We start from the raw sequence: 15084 nt of genomic DNA, 5'->3' as shown, positions 1-15084 counted from the left end.
GCCACTGATCAACCCAGGGTCTGCGTATGCTGTCCCCAGCACAGCAACACTCGCTGCCACACTGAATCAGGGTATAGAAGTCTCCATACCAGTACTGTGGGTCACTTCTCAGTATGACTGAAAACGGCAATTCAGGGATTTCTCAGGAGAAACTCTCAGGAAAGGAGTTGCAAAACAAAGTCCACTAGAGACAAGTAAATTGAAAAACAAAAACAAAAACCACAATTGGCCCGCTGTGGATGTAATCATTTCCAAACAGAAATAAGAAATTCTGTGGGTCTGAAAAAGCGCTGCCAAGTTATATTCCAGAATTCCTGGTTCTACAGCAAGTGAAATAGTGTTTGTATGGTCCCAATATTAAAACAGAAAACAGCACACCGTGTTTTCTGAGGAATGACGGAAATAAGAAAGATACATTACATTAATTCTAAGGAGTATGTTAATCTGAGGATTTCCATCTGACGAGCACGCAGGAGGAACTTTAGAAGCAGAGTAAGCAGGCTGGGCTTGGTCGTCCTCTGCAGTGTGAAGGACAACATGGGACCACAGGACTGCTCAGAGTGTGAACATTGGAGCCATGCAGTCACCATGGATGGAGAAGAGAACGCAACATGGCTTGGGGAAGTTGGGCAGAGCTGTCATTCAATTCTAAATCTGTACTTCAGAGTGAATGAGCTGAGATCACTAGTCAAACTGATTCTACATATTAAAATATTAAAACCGAATGGTAAAAGTACTGGAGTTATGGTGTTGGAGAAGAATATTAAATATACCATGGACTTCCTGAAGAACAAACAAATCTGTTTTGAAAGAAGTACAACCAGAATGCTTCTTCAAAACCAAGATGGCAAGACTTCATCTCTCATAATTTGGACGTATTACCAGGCAGGATCAGTCTCTGGAGAAGGACATTATGCATAGTGAAGTGGTGGTGGTGGTTATGTGCCGTGGAGTCGGTTCCGACTCATAGCGACCCTGCACAGGGTTTCCAAGGCTGTAAGTCTTTACGGGAGCAGAAAGCCTCATCTTTCTCCCGTGGAACACCTGGTAGTTTTGAACTACTGACCTTGCAGTTCACAGCCCTACTCATAACCACTATGCTACCAGAGCTCCTTCGTAGTAAAGTAGACAGTCAGAATAAAAGAAGACCCCCAAGGAGATGGACTTACACAGTGCCAACAGCAATGGACCCAAGCCTACCAGCAATTGTGAGGATGGGGCAGGACCAGAAAGTGTGTCTCATTCTGTTTTACACACGATTGTTATGAGTCGGAATCAACTCAGTTGCACCTAACAACAACAACAATCTGTGAGAGTTAAGGTTTCATGTCAAGTTCACAGGGCCAGAATTCCAAGTGGTTCACAGTTGAGATGTAGTTATCTCCATGATGAGTCCTAAAACAGTATGATTAATTCTACAATGAGGTCTACCATGAGCAACCTCAAGTGTATGGTCTGCTTCTAGTATAGTAAACACTCAGGCAAGGCAAGCCTGAGAGCAGGCTGGGTCTAGATCTTGCATCTGGCTCATCCTCTGACCTCCAGTTCATTGAACTTAAGCCAGTGACCTTACTCTGTTGCCTGCCTGCCTGCCAGACCTGATGTGATGGTTACTGTTCTGTGTCACCTGGACTAAGCCAGGGTTTCCAGAGGTATCATAGTTGGGATGGGCCTATTTCCATGGTGATGAAATCTAATACAGGCATAGTTAACTCTATGATGAGTGGCTATGAGCAGCCAATCAATTAAAGAGATGCTTCCTTGAGGGTGTGGCCTGCTCCCAATATATTGGATGTGTGGGACTCTCTTTTGTCAGCTGGGAACCTGGGACTCTACAATTGTAAGATAGAAAACTTCTCTTCTCTAGAGGATCCAACCTAGGACACTATCCAAGTTGAGTGCTAGTAATAAAATCATTGAGACAAGCACCCCTCACAGACCCCTCTAATTGATAGTCATCATGCATGTACTTCCACACCAAGAGCGTAAAATATAGAACCATGCCAAAAAGGTTCACCATTCAAGGCACTTTCCTTATAATGCACTTCAGGACTGTTGATTGACATTGCTGTTAATTTTTACAGCAAGGAAATGCAATTCTTTGTCATTACAACCTTTGAGGAATAAATTAAGGCTACTATTATGAATGGAAATATCAGCTGAGCAGTGCTCTGAAGTCATGAGCGGGGGGCATAGTGCTCAGATATGGCAGGTCCATACTGCCAAGGTTCTCATACCTCTTGAGAGAAAAGCTCCCAAGAAAAATTAAGATACAACATAATGAAATGGCAAACTGTTGGCATCATGGACCAAAAGAATGAACTGCGATGACTGGATGCCCCTTAATGTTTCAAGAGTCTTTAGGAACAACAGTAAATAGGCCAAGAGGAATCAGAGACCCAGAGAAGAGGCTCACTGGTTGTTGAAGGTTCTGCCTCAAGTTCACAGCGATGCCTAGCACACTGCAAATACACTCTCATTTTTCAGAGGTGTGGCTGTATGGGTGAGTGAGTTGGAGAAAGACCTCATGCTAGCTGAGAAGCTACGTATGAGCACTGATTCTTCAGGGGACCAGGAAGATCTCCCACCTTGAATATTACTTTGACTACTTACTTTATAAGTAGTAAGATTTGGCAAAAAATGAAGCACAATTTTAAGATCTTAGAAACCAAAGTGTGGACCTGCTCTGATAAACCAACAGGTAGTTTCTGTAGGTTGCTGAGCAGGATAAGGACACTTAGAAATATACAAATAGTTCCAGACTTTCAACAGGGTTGTAAACTGACTGTGTCGTAAGGGTTTCATTCTGATGACTGTCGTAAGTCGGTTCTGATGTAAGTTAAATACCTCATTTCAAATTAACAACAGATGCTTCTTAAGGCATAAAACACTGAATAAGATCACCCTACAGGCCTGGTGTGGCACTGCAAGATAAGCACTGGACTGCTTACTGCAAAGCTGGAGGTTCAAACCCACCAGACGCTCCTTGGAAGCCCTATACAGGGTCACTATGATTTGGAACTAACCCAATGGCACTTAACAACAACAACAACAACAACAACAACAGGCCTGGTCTACACTGCAGTCAGCATCAATACTGAATCCATGACATCAGAATCTTGAGTCATAAGAGCTGCCAGGCAAGTGCACAGCTCAACTACCATATGTGGTTAGAAATGACCATGGTCCAGCATTTTATCCACGATAATGTCCAACACGGAATTCACTGTAGACCAGGCCATAGCCTGCTATACATCAGTGTTTTGACCACATCATCAGTTTGTACAACTATGCATTGTAATATCACCAAATTACCGATTACAATACTGTATGTTCTATGTATTACCCAGGATAAGATGCTCCAACACCCCCAAAATGGGAATGGTTCTAAGTGCAGTTGGTTGAGCATGTTGTATGTCGGGATGACCTGTATCTAATATTTATCTGATACATACAGAGTATGGAGGATGAATTGGAAAGGAACGACATACAGTTGAGGGTGAAACTCACATAGAAAATTATTTGTACAACCTTGTTTCCACTAGATTTAAATGTGTTCTGAGAGATGAGGGGTGGGAAGTACTAAAGATACGAACACAAACCACTTACAGCTGTCCACGCACTTCTTCTGCACCGGGCACACAGCCATCCGTCACAGACCTCGTGAGAACGAATACCATAACAACCTGAAAAATAAGAGTTTCGACCCATGCATCAGGCCTGTTACATCTTTAAAGTACTACACATCTCATCACTCAGCAGAGAGACCCAAGAAAGCTGCCTACCATATTGATTTTGACACCTACTTTATGGTTCAAAACATAGCAAGACTGTCCGTTTAGCTCATATGCCACTTACCTAATGGAACACGGTACAAGGGATTGCAAGAGGTTGCGTCTTAATAGTTATGAATGCACACAACAGTTGTTATACAAAGGGTAATGCTTGAACAGGAAATAACAAACGTATTAAACTGTGAAATCTTGTCATGTATCTGTGGCAAAACAAATTTTAGAATACGATGCAATTCAGGGAGCAGAGGTTTATGAAATCTAGAGCTAATCCTAATCTTTAACATTGTATTTTTAAAACAGTTTAAAGTTACATTTCAAAAATTAAGTTTAATTAGCTTTACTTTCTGTAAGAGAAGCAAAGGATTTATAATCTATGGGGAGTGATGAAGGAATACTGTGCATTAAACTTTGACTTGCCTGCCCCAAAATAGCTACCTAAGGAAATAACAGAGAAGACAAGTCTATGCAGCCATATCTGGTACCAGGAGGCGCTTGGCATCTGACTTCCTAAAATACGAGGCTTTTATTAAATGACAAATTTTGTAAATCAACTTGCTGTAACATTTTAAGTGGGAATAGCCAATAACGTAAGTGTAATTACCCAAAGAAAAGCCAATCATCATTAACCAACACCGTGGAAGAGTTGACGTATGTTTATGAAATATTGTGGCTAAATTAAAGAAAAGTTAGCTTGTTCGGGAGTCGAGATTAAATATCAACTTCTTTATGTTTTGATGCTTTGTCTCATATATACATGAATAAATTATGAGGTGGCTTCCAAAAATTCAACGGAAAAAACTGAATTGAAAGACAATGGAATTGGTCAACAGTTTTTAAAGCCCCCTTGTATACATGCATGTGTATTTTAAATTGATATAAACAAGAGGGTTACTATAATTAGATTTCAATCACAATGTTTTCAAATTCCTTGAGAAAGCAGATAATATCAAATTAACGCATCACTAATAGAGAGGAAGGTTGTTTCAAAGACAATTACTTTGACTAGTAAGTGTCGCTGATTCAATGTTGACTCATAGTGACCCTGTTTAGGGTTTCCGAGAAGCAGCTGGTGGGTTTGAACTGCCGACCTTGTGGTTTTCTGTCCAGTGCTGATCCTACAGTGCCACACCAGGAGTCCCCAAACACCAGCAGGCTGCTATTGCTCTTGGGTAAACACTAAGGTCAACTCTACTCTGACTCGTAGCAACCCTACATGCCAAAGTGGGAGTGCTCAATGGGCTTTCCAAAGCTGTCAATCTTTACAGGAGCAAACCACCACATCTTTCTCTCTTGGAGCAGCTGGTGGGTTTGAACTGCTAACCTTGAGGTTAGCAAGCAAACGCTTAACACATCATGCCAGCATGGCTCCCTAGGGTAAACACAGCAATAGCCATATAATAAACTCTGCAAATTCCATGAACAGAGACAGACCATGTGTTAACAGGTTAACAGAAGAAGTTATCTGGTCAGAACAAGAATGCTAAAATGCTTTAAAAGCAACGGAGTCCTGGTGTGGCGCTGTGGGCTAGTGCGCTGGGCTGCAAAGTCGGTTTGAACCACAAGATCGGCGGTTCAGGTTCACCAACTGCCCCTCAGAAACCCTATACAAGGTCATTATGGGTCAGAATTGACTCAATGGCACTTAACAACAACAATGTAGCACATAACAGAACCAATCCCTGCTAGTCACTACAGAGGATTTATGGGGCAGGTGAATATAAGCTGTATTAATCACTTATTCAGTTAAGTACAAAATAAAAAATAAAATTAAACAGTAATAGAGCCAAACTCTCTCGGTTCTTGGGGGGAAGGGGGACATAATGGCTGCTCTCTCCTCACAGGAAATACAGGTTTCCTCCATAGTAGAGAATAATATTTGACTCAGTACAACAGCTATTGTCAGTAAAAATCACAAAGGGAAATAGTCATCAACCCACCTCAAAGATTCAACTGACGTTTTTTGGGGTTTTTTTTACAACTACAGATGAAATTACTTAAAATCCAAGCAGGTAAAAGGAGCCGGTCTAACTGGCACCGCTGTTACCTGGTGATGCTGCTCCTTCAGAATGGGTACTCAACCACTCAAAAGTCCATGTCTGGACTCCACACATCACCAACCAAACAAAAACCTACCTGCACACTACCCAAAATGGGAGGAAAAGGCATGATTATGCCTACTCATACTTTCGCTAGAAGAAATTTGAGAAAAGATGGTGTAACCAAAGGTCTCATGCAATAGGCCTGATACATTAAAGGGCGTAAGAGATAAAGACTGTCTGAAGGACAAAAAAGTCAGTAAATTACTGAATGATAAGTTCATTTACTTGCGTGAACCTGTACGTAGCACTTCGCACAGGAAATCAGGAGGCTCGTTCCATCTTCTTCGATGAAGGCACTGGGCGGAGAATATCCTACAGTTTCCTCACTATAAATAAAACACGTCTCCGGAATGAGTGGCTTAGTCTTGGTTCTCGAAGCAATTGCTTCAGCTGGTTTCGTGTCCTTTTCAGGATCATTTCCTTCACTGCTGCCGTCAGGCTGAAACACAGAACATTCATTCACACATGAGCTTGGACGAGAGCTTCGTGTTCATCCTGGTCAATCAAATCCACGAGCAGCTGACCCTTCCAGTTTCTGTTCTCTCTCCTGTCCTCCCTGACCCATCCATTGGTATTTAGCAATGCCATTTCTCAGGCTCCTGTCTGAGAACACCAGGATATTTTTGCATGTCTGTTTCTACAACAAAGTGCCGAGCTACTAAAATTCTGGTCTTTAGCAGCATTGAATCTGTTGATGAATGAGCTAGAGCCTCCTTACCTGTACTGGCTAAATACTGTTAGTATTCAGTACGAGGTTAGTATTCAGAACCAGGTAATATTCAATTGGCCTTCAGGGATTGAATATTACCTGGTTCCACTCGAAGGAGAGCTTTCAGAGACCCCAGCTCTCATGCATACAACAGAATCTCATCGCAGATTCAAAATGGTACCGAGGGAAAGAGCTAGTGCCTATTGCTAAATACAAAAAGACAATATTTCACATAAAATTGCCATCTCACCCCAAAATATATGAAATTTATGTTCAGTATTTAGTTAAAACTGTAGCAAATGAATTATCTATGTTCTCCAGAGGTCTTATATTAATTCATTGCTAAAACTCTTATAACTTTAACTTGTTGGTTTTTTGTTTTGTTTTGTTTTTTCCCTTCAATCACCAGAAAAATATAGAGGCAACAGATCTAAGTCTCAAAAAACTTCAGTTTCCACTACCTAAAAAGTCCAGGAATTTAGGTCTAAAGAGGAAAATGAGTAGGTTCTGTCATTCACCAACACCACATCCAAAGATACCCAGCGAGAAAATCACTCAGACTGCAAAGACGTCTGAACTGCAACATCGGCAGTTCAAGCTCACCAGCTGCTCCTTGGAAACCCTATACAGGGTCACTATGGGTCGGAATCGACTCGACACACTTAGCAACAACAACATAATTACAATGGCCTGAAAGATATTGTATTTTCAGATACAATGGGCCTATGTAAATAACGAATGCACACACAGAGGACATAGGAAACTAACCTATGAGGGCATTGTGTAGTTTGCAAAACCTATAACACGTGTTATTTGAATAAAAATATGGTATAAACACGTCACATATTTTCTTTCATGTTCTGAGAACAGTTGAACAGAATAATGTTCTACACAGATGTGCCATTGAATATATTTCTGGTTCTCATACGAACGTATAAACAATACACAACGTTCATATCATTATGATGCTGTTGCGAAGCACCGTTGAGTCGGTTCTAGCTCATACCGACACTGCATACAGTTTCCCAGGAGCAGCTGTGGGTCGGGTCGGAAGCACCCACTTTGTGGTTCACAGTCCAGTGCTACAGGTCCACATATTTTCTAACATGCTGTACCTCAAAATAGACCGTGTAGGACCACCACACTTGCCTCTATTAGTGCTGGTGTATGTGCGCTGAGATGCTATCAGTACCATGTATACAGACCAACAACAAGAACCACATCAAGTTTGGCTGACCAGTGACCATGAACTGGCCTAGTCACACCATATTGGCATGGTGTGTCCTCTGTCTGTTCCACAAAGAAAGACAAAAGACACTGGAAATGTGGTCTCAGAGTTAACATTTACAGTATTTGAGAGTGATGTTTTCAAACATAAAAATGAAAGGTGTGAGTACTCCCTTTGTAAATCTCTACTGTTTTTCAGCTTGATGCTCTGGGTTTTTTGCGGTGTGGTTTTTTTGGGTTGTTTTTTGTTTTTTGTTTTTTTTGGTGAAAGAGGTTACAAAAAATGTTGGAACTGTTGCCTTCTTGAAACAAGCAAAGGCATTCCGAAAGACAAAGTACTGTCTCCACAGCAGCACAAAGCACATGGAATTGTTTGTTTCCCTACAAAGGCTGGAGTATTGATGGCTTCTTTTGTTGTGTGTCTGCTAAGGCCAGGTGACCACTGGGTGTACGGGGACCCAGGAAGTGCTGACACCTCACAGCTCTCCACTCACCTTGTAGTAGGGCATGAGCAGAGTGCAGACAGCGCAGTGTGGGGGCAGTTTGGCCATGGCTGAATTGTATTCTTGCTCGGCTGCAAAGTTTGGAGGCTTCGTCTGCCAAAGGCGGACCAGAGGCTGAGCCCAAGCCTCCGTCTCTTCCACCTCCTCCTCAGTTGACGTCACCTCAAGTAACTCTTAAGAGAAAGAGCATGAAAACTCAGTGAGCAGGACTCCAAGAACAATGCCTCCAGCTATAGAAGAAGCAGACATTACTATAACGTGCCCAAAGCCAGCCAGCAAACATATGTAATTTGTCTTCCAAACAGAACCTGAGAGAAATAGAACAAAGAATTTACTTCTCATTCTCCTCAAGCTTCAGGGCTCAACAGTCCAATCCCATTGTGTATGGGGTCGCCACGAGTCAAGGGCTGATTTCAAAAATCCACTAAAAACAATCTGACTTTAAATGTAAACTGGCTCTACTCTGGTGGTAAAGTGCCCCTGAGTCTGTTTCAACTCATGAGACCCTCTGTTTAGGGTTTCCAAGGAACAACTGGTGGGTTTGAACCACCAACCTTGCTGTTGGCAGCCCAGTCCTTATCCTACAACACCATACTAGGACTCCAGGTCTAAGGCTTTAGTATAGACCACTATACAGACCAATCCACACTGAAAGTCTTACTGTAGGAGATGTAAGCAGCAAGTTAACCAGGGTTGGAGTCCTGGTGGCAATGTAAGATAGGCACAGCACTGCTAACTGCAAGGTAAGGTTAGCAGTTCAAGTCTACCAGTCACTCCACGGGAGAGAGGTGGTCTGTTCCCGTAAACACTGACAAGCCTTGGAAATGCCATACAGGGTCGCTCTGAGTCAGTCCAATTTGGGTTAGACACAGCCTCATAATTCTTCCTTCCTCCCCTACCACAAGTTTTTCTTTTACTTTGTTTTTTAATAATAACTATGAAAGTTACTTGTAAACTATACCATTGTGAGGATGCCACAGGACGTGGCAGTGTTCCATTCTGTGGTGCACAGGGTTGCTATGAATTAGAAACAACTCATCTGCACCTAGCAACATCAATAATAGCACAAAAGTCCTTTGTAGATGCTAAAGTGATGTATTATTTTAAATCCATCCAACTGTCTTATTCTCATTTGATCTGTTGGTTGGTGCTGCAATAATTTATTTGGGTAAAAAAAGAGATTCCATATCCTAAGACTCACTGTAGTCATTCAGACTTTAATTTAGCTTTACAAGTCAAAAATCTTGTCCTTCTGTAATTTCCTTATCGAATTCTTCATTCCTCTCCTGTGTCCAAGAAAACATGCTTCCCCTTGAAAGCAAGACAATGTCCAACCATAGACTTAAATATTACACAAAGCCTGTCTAATGCCTGTCCCACTTCTCTGGTATTCATATAACTGGAAACATCGAGCCTTTAGATAAACCAAGAAGTGCTCGGGATTTGTTTTGTTTCCTATGGGTCTGGTTTTTGCTTATTTTTATGGGGATGGGAGGGTGGGGTATAGGAGGACATGCCAGCCATCAACTCATCACATAGTTCCAAATGAAAACCCTTGTTTTCACCCACAAGAGCCTCTTTCTATTCCCTTTCCTGCTTCCTTATCATCGTACATTCATTCACCTGTGTTTTCAAAAAACAATAAAAACTTTCCATCTTCTGACAAACAGAAGAGGGAAATTATATCCCAATGCGGCTTTTCTTTGTTATATTTTTGATCTTTTGACATCGCCATGCCTAGGAATTCCAGTTGAGTAATGAAGCTCTAAACGCCTCACTATCATTTCCTTAGTGTACAATGACCTCACACCAGGACGCACTTTGTAACACGTTGTGGAATGGAAATAGACCATACTGTTTTACAGAGTATTAGAATTTGACAAAATCTAATTCATTCTCACAAGATCCTAGTGAAAGGAGAGGGCAGGGGGCAGGTATTTTTAACCCTACAGAGACATGGACGCTGTGGACATTTAATGAGTGCCAATGTTTTCATTACTGCTATCATTCCATCATTTGTGTGCAGATCAGCATGTCAACAATCTGAAGACTGCACAGAGCTAGGAGTTTCAAACTCAATGCCACAGTTTGCTATAGAACTATGCATGAAGGAAATACAAGATCCTAAATTATAGGTTCATCAAAGATTAGCAAACCCGGAAAAATGCTGACAGTCTTCAAATCACCTTCTTTGCTAGGGACAGTAAAACCTGTGAGAGCTGCAAGTCGGCCAGATGCTTTGTTTTCCCAAGTCTTGCAAGTTTTTGCACTTTTGGCAGGGCGTACTTTTAGCATTTTTCTATCACACTCTATGAAGGAGCTTCAAAAAAATGTATGGAAAAATTCCATCTTTTCATTATAATTTTCCATGAAATTCTGATGGTGGTTTAGGATTACTGCTGGACTGCTAACTGGCAAGGTCAGCAGTTCAAACCCACCAGCAGCTCGGGAGGAAAATGAAAATGTTCTGGTAAGCATTCAGAGTCTCAGAAACCCGTTACAGAAAGCTATGAGTCAGAAACTCAATGGTAGTGGATTCGGTTTCATTCTGTTCCTTGTGTTAGTGGAAAATATGTTACTTTTCTTCTCTGATAGGTTTCTGCCTGATACAGGTAGGTTCTGGCTTTCAGAAGTTTTACTGTGTATACTCAAGAAGGACAAAAGAGGAGCTAATATACTTGTAGGTAAAATTGTTGTTGTTGAGTCAAGTCTAGTCAGTTCCCACCCATAGTGACCCTTGTATGGGGTTTCCAAGGATCGAATGGTGAGCTTGAACTGTCAACCTCGTAGTTCAAATGGGTTTGCTGTCTGGTGCATTAACCCACAGAACTCCTATGAAATTGTTAAGTGCCATCAAGTCGGTTCCGACTCATAGCAACCTTACACACAACAGAATGAAACATTGCCCAGTCCTGTGCTATCCTCATAAACATTGCTAAGCTTCAATGTTTTGTTGTGAAGTGCCATCAAGTCGGTTCCGACTCATAGCGACCCTGTGCAGGGTGGTTTCCAAGGAGCATCTGGTGAATTTGAATCGCCGATCTTGCACTCTAACAAAACCTGCATTCCAGCGCATTATCCTGTGCTGCCGCAGAGGTACTGCCTGAGAGAGACTACATCATTCAGTCATGTGATGAAGAAAAGAAGTTCCCTAGAAAGTTGGGAGCTCAGAGAATCCCTGCAAAGTTTGAAGCTCTGAAGATGAAATCAGGTTAGCCTCAATTCGCTTGAGTATCTTAGGGCATTGAGAAAGTCTTGAACGATTTCGATTCAAGCTAGCTTGAGGGAACCTCGATTATTTACATACCAATTTATTTCTACAAATTAACAAAGTTTCCCCAGGTGAAGGGGAGGAGGGGCTACTACTGACAGAGATGGTGTAGATACACAGTATTTATTTTAATGATCAAATACTTATTTCTGGTTGCTTCCTAAACAAACCAATTTAAATTCTTTTAAGGAAAAGAAAAGTGTACATACAACTATATACAGCTTCTATAAGTAAAATGTCGATTTGAAACACACATGTGCACACACACACAAACACATACACAAGGGAGCTTCAAAATCTTCATGGAAAATTGGAACTGAAAGGTAATGAAAATTTTCCGTGAACATTGTGAAGCCCTCTCATAAAAGGCTTAAATCTAGGGCAAAAATCTTTAAGGGAAATGATATAATAGATGTATCCAAAAATATCTGAGCAAGTCTTTCTCTGTGGTCTGGAAAGCTGGTTATTAAATGATTCTGAGGTTGCCTGGGTACAGCTCTGACACACCTCTGCTGTGTCCACAGCGGTCACAGGGAAAACAGTACCAGTTCTGGAACTGAGATGGAATGAAACCAACGGTTCATTCAGGGAGCTCTGGTAGCATTGTGGTTACAAGTCAGGCTGCTAACCTCAAGGTCAGCAGTTTGAAACTAGCAGCCATTCTGAGGGAGAAAGAGGAGGCTTTCTGCTTCTGTAAAGGTCTGTAGCTTTGGAAACCCTATGCAGGGCCACTATGTGTAGGAACCAATTCCACAGCACACAACGGCCATCATCTACGACCCTAAACTTCAGGTTTATCATCAGCCTAATGATGCCACTATTGTTGTTTATCACTGAGTCTGTTCTGACTCATAACGACCCTGTATAGGGTTTCTGAAGGGTAGCTGGTTTGATGTGCTGACCTTGCAGTTAGTGGTCCAGTGCTTAACTTACAGCACCATACTTAAGCTTACATGAATTGTAGGGTTTTACACAGGTTGTGTGAGTAGCCAGCCATAAACCTACTACCTTATCATGCAGCATGTACTAGGTCCTAAGTAAGTGATGAGATTCCCCCAGTCTCCAGCATAACCTTTGCCACGATTACCCAGAAAACAGCTTGAGAAAAAAGCCAGACTACAAAGCCATTTGAACTGCAAGAGTAGCAGTTCAAGCTCACCAGCTGCTCCTTGGAAACCCTATACAGGGTCACTATGGGTCGGAACCGACTCGATGGTACTTAACAACAACAACAACAACAATTGGATAAGTATTTTTAAAAAGCCATTTTACCATCTCCTTAAGGGAGTGCTGTGGCTCCAGACAATAAGCATTGGACTGCAAACCAAAAGGTCTGTGGTTTGAGCCCGCCAGCCACCTGGTGGGAGAAAGCTGAGGCTTTCTGCTTCCTCATAGATTTAAAAGCTTGGAAACCCTATACAAGGTCACTGTATGTCAGAACCAACTAAATGGCACTTAACAACACACTAAACCCTGGAACCTAGGAACCAGAAAGGAAGAGATGCCTTTCCTAAAACCCATGACAAGGGTGCCCAGACGCCAACATCTAGAACACTGACAGCTCAGGACTGAATGATTGGGGTCAGTGATGAAGTGAAAAAAAGATGAGAACTACAAAGTACATTTATCATACAATGAAATTAAAATGTGAATACATAAAAGCTCACAAACTTTGCACATGTATTCTTCATCTTCAGAGCTGGTTTCAGACTTGAACTTCAGACTTGAACTATTGGCTAATTAGGTAACACTGACTCAGGCCAGTAGCTCCAGGAAAGAGAGGCTGAGGACAGTTTTAAGGAAATACAAAGCAATATATATCTTAAGATGAGTTGTATGAAATGGTAGGTTTTGTATGAAAAAAATAAATTGTCAAATATGGACAATCTCATCATTTGAACCTAAAACAATGATTTACTTTTCGAAAGACCATAAGGAGCCATGCAGTTAGTGCCAAAAACTGTTCATGTCACTGTTTCCTATGAGCAACAGGACACACATGAAGTCTCAAGAATTGAAGTCTCGACTGTCATTTGACAATCCCAAAGCTTTCAGCACATTCAGACACCTGCTCGTAAGACTTCATACCAACCATTGCTCAAAAAGGTTTCAAGATGGACTGTCAAAAGTTCAGAATCCACACAATACCACCAAAGTTGTAAACTTAGCGGTTTCTCTAATTCAATCAAAACCTGATGAAGCCACTAGAAAAATGAGACCAAGGTGGTTTTGATTTGTGATTCCCCTGTTCCAGTAACTGGGGTTTCCAGTGGAATTTACTGACCGAGAAATCAGGCTCAACCAAGAGGCCTGAGTGTGATTACCCTGCAAAGTGCTGGATAAAACATCCACTCAATCTGAGTGTCAACAGCATCTCGTGTTTTATGGCCACATCACACAGGAAAATCTTAGCTGTGACCTATCAACAAACAGCCCAACCCACCCTACTTAGTAATCTGCTGAACTGACTGTTTTATGGCTTACCCAGACAGAAATACAACTGTGCTTATTCTGGGAGTGTAGCATTACCCTCCAGCAAGAATCAACTATATGGAACAAAGAGCAGTGATCATTATGTAAAAATTAATAATGTTCGGAGCATGACATGCAACAGTTATAAAACAGTGTTCATTTTTCAAAACTGGCAGAGAAAAGGCTTTATAGGGAAGGTATACATTACTGGTGAGGAATATTCCCAGATTGGATTCACACATTTCCTGCTCATTGAAAGACCGGCATGAAACAAGGATGAGTGTGTGTCCTCTTCTATTCTTTTGAGAAGGAGTCAAAGATGTATTGTGAAATAAATGCTAGGTAATGAATCATTTGAGAAGAGGGGTTAGAAGAAGAAGAAACTTGGCATCAGGAATGGAGGAAGACTCATTAACAACCTGGGATATGCAGATGATATAACCTTGCTTGCTGAAAGCGAAAAGGACTTAAAAGACTTACAGATGAAGATCAAAGACCACAACCTTTGGTATGGGTAGACCGCAACATAAGGAAAACAGAAATCCTAACCACTGGACTAATCAATAACATCACGATGAATGGAGAAAAGACTGAAGTTGTCAAGGACTTCATTTTGCTCATATCAACCATCAACACTCGTGGAAGCGGCAGTCAAGAAATCAAATCATGTATTGCATCAGGCAAATCTGCTGCACAAGACCTCTTTAATTCAAGAGCAAAGATGTCAGTTTGAGGACCAAGGTGCGCCTGACCCAAGCCATGGTATTTTCAATAACCTCATATATGTGCAAAAGTTGGACACTGAATAAGGAAGACCATAGAAGAATTGATTCATCTGAGTTATGGTGTTGGAGAATATTAAGTATTAATAGTACCATAGACTGCTAAAAAACAATTAATCTATGTTGGAAAAAGTACAGCCAGAATACTCCTTAGACACCAGGATGGGAAGACTTTGTCTGTCATACTTCAGACATATCAGAACAGACCAGTCCCTGGAGAAAGAAAG

At 41.5% G+C, this 15084-nt stretch overlaps 1 protein-coding gene across 1 annotated transcript in view; it reads right to left on the bottom strand.

The window, feature by feature from the left end:
* KDM4C (lysine (K)-specific demethylase 4C) overlaps positions 1–15084 on the bottom strand; it is a 314090-nt gene that overhangs the window by 134593 nt on the left and 164413 nt on the right. Inside the window, exons 12-14 of the mRNA XM_006863764.1 lie at positions 8324–8505; positions 6119–6332; positions 3610–3686 (exon numbers count right to left, since the gene is read on the bottom strand). Coding sequence (XP_006863826.1) covers positions 3610–3686; positions 6119–6332; positions 8324–8505 — 473 coding nt within the window. The remainder of the gene's footprint in view (positions 1–3609; positions 3687–6118; positions 6333–8323; positions 8506–15084) is intronic.

Source organism: Chrysochloris asiatica, unplaced genomic scaffold, assembly GCF_000296735.1.
Source record: "Chrysochloris asiatica unplaced genomic scaffold, ChrAsi1.0 scaffold00056, whole genome shotgun sequence".
NCBI lineage: Eukaryota > Metazoa > Chordata > Mammalia > Afrosoricida > Chrysochloridae > Chrysochloris > Chrysochloris asiatica.
The sequence above is the reverse complement of the archived record's forward strand: the minus strand, read 5'-3'. Positions and strand labels throughout refer to the sequence as shown.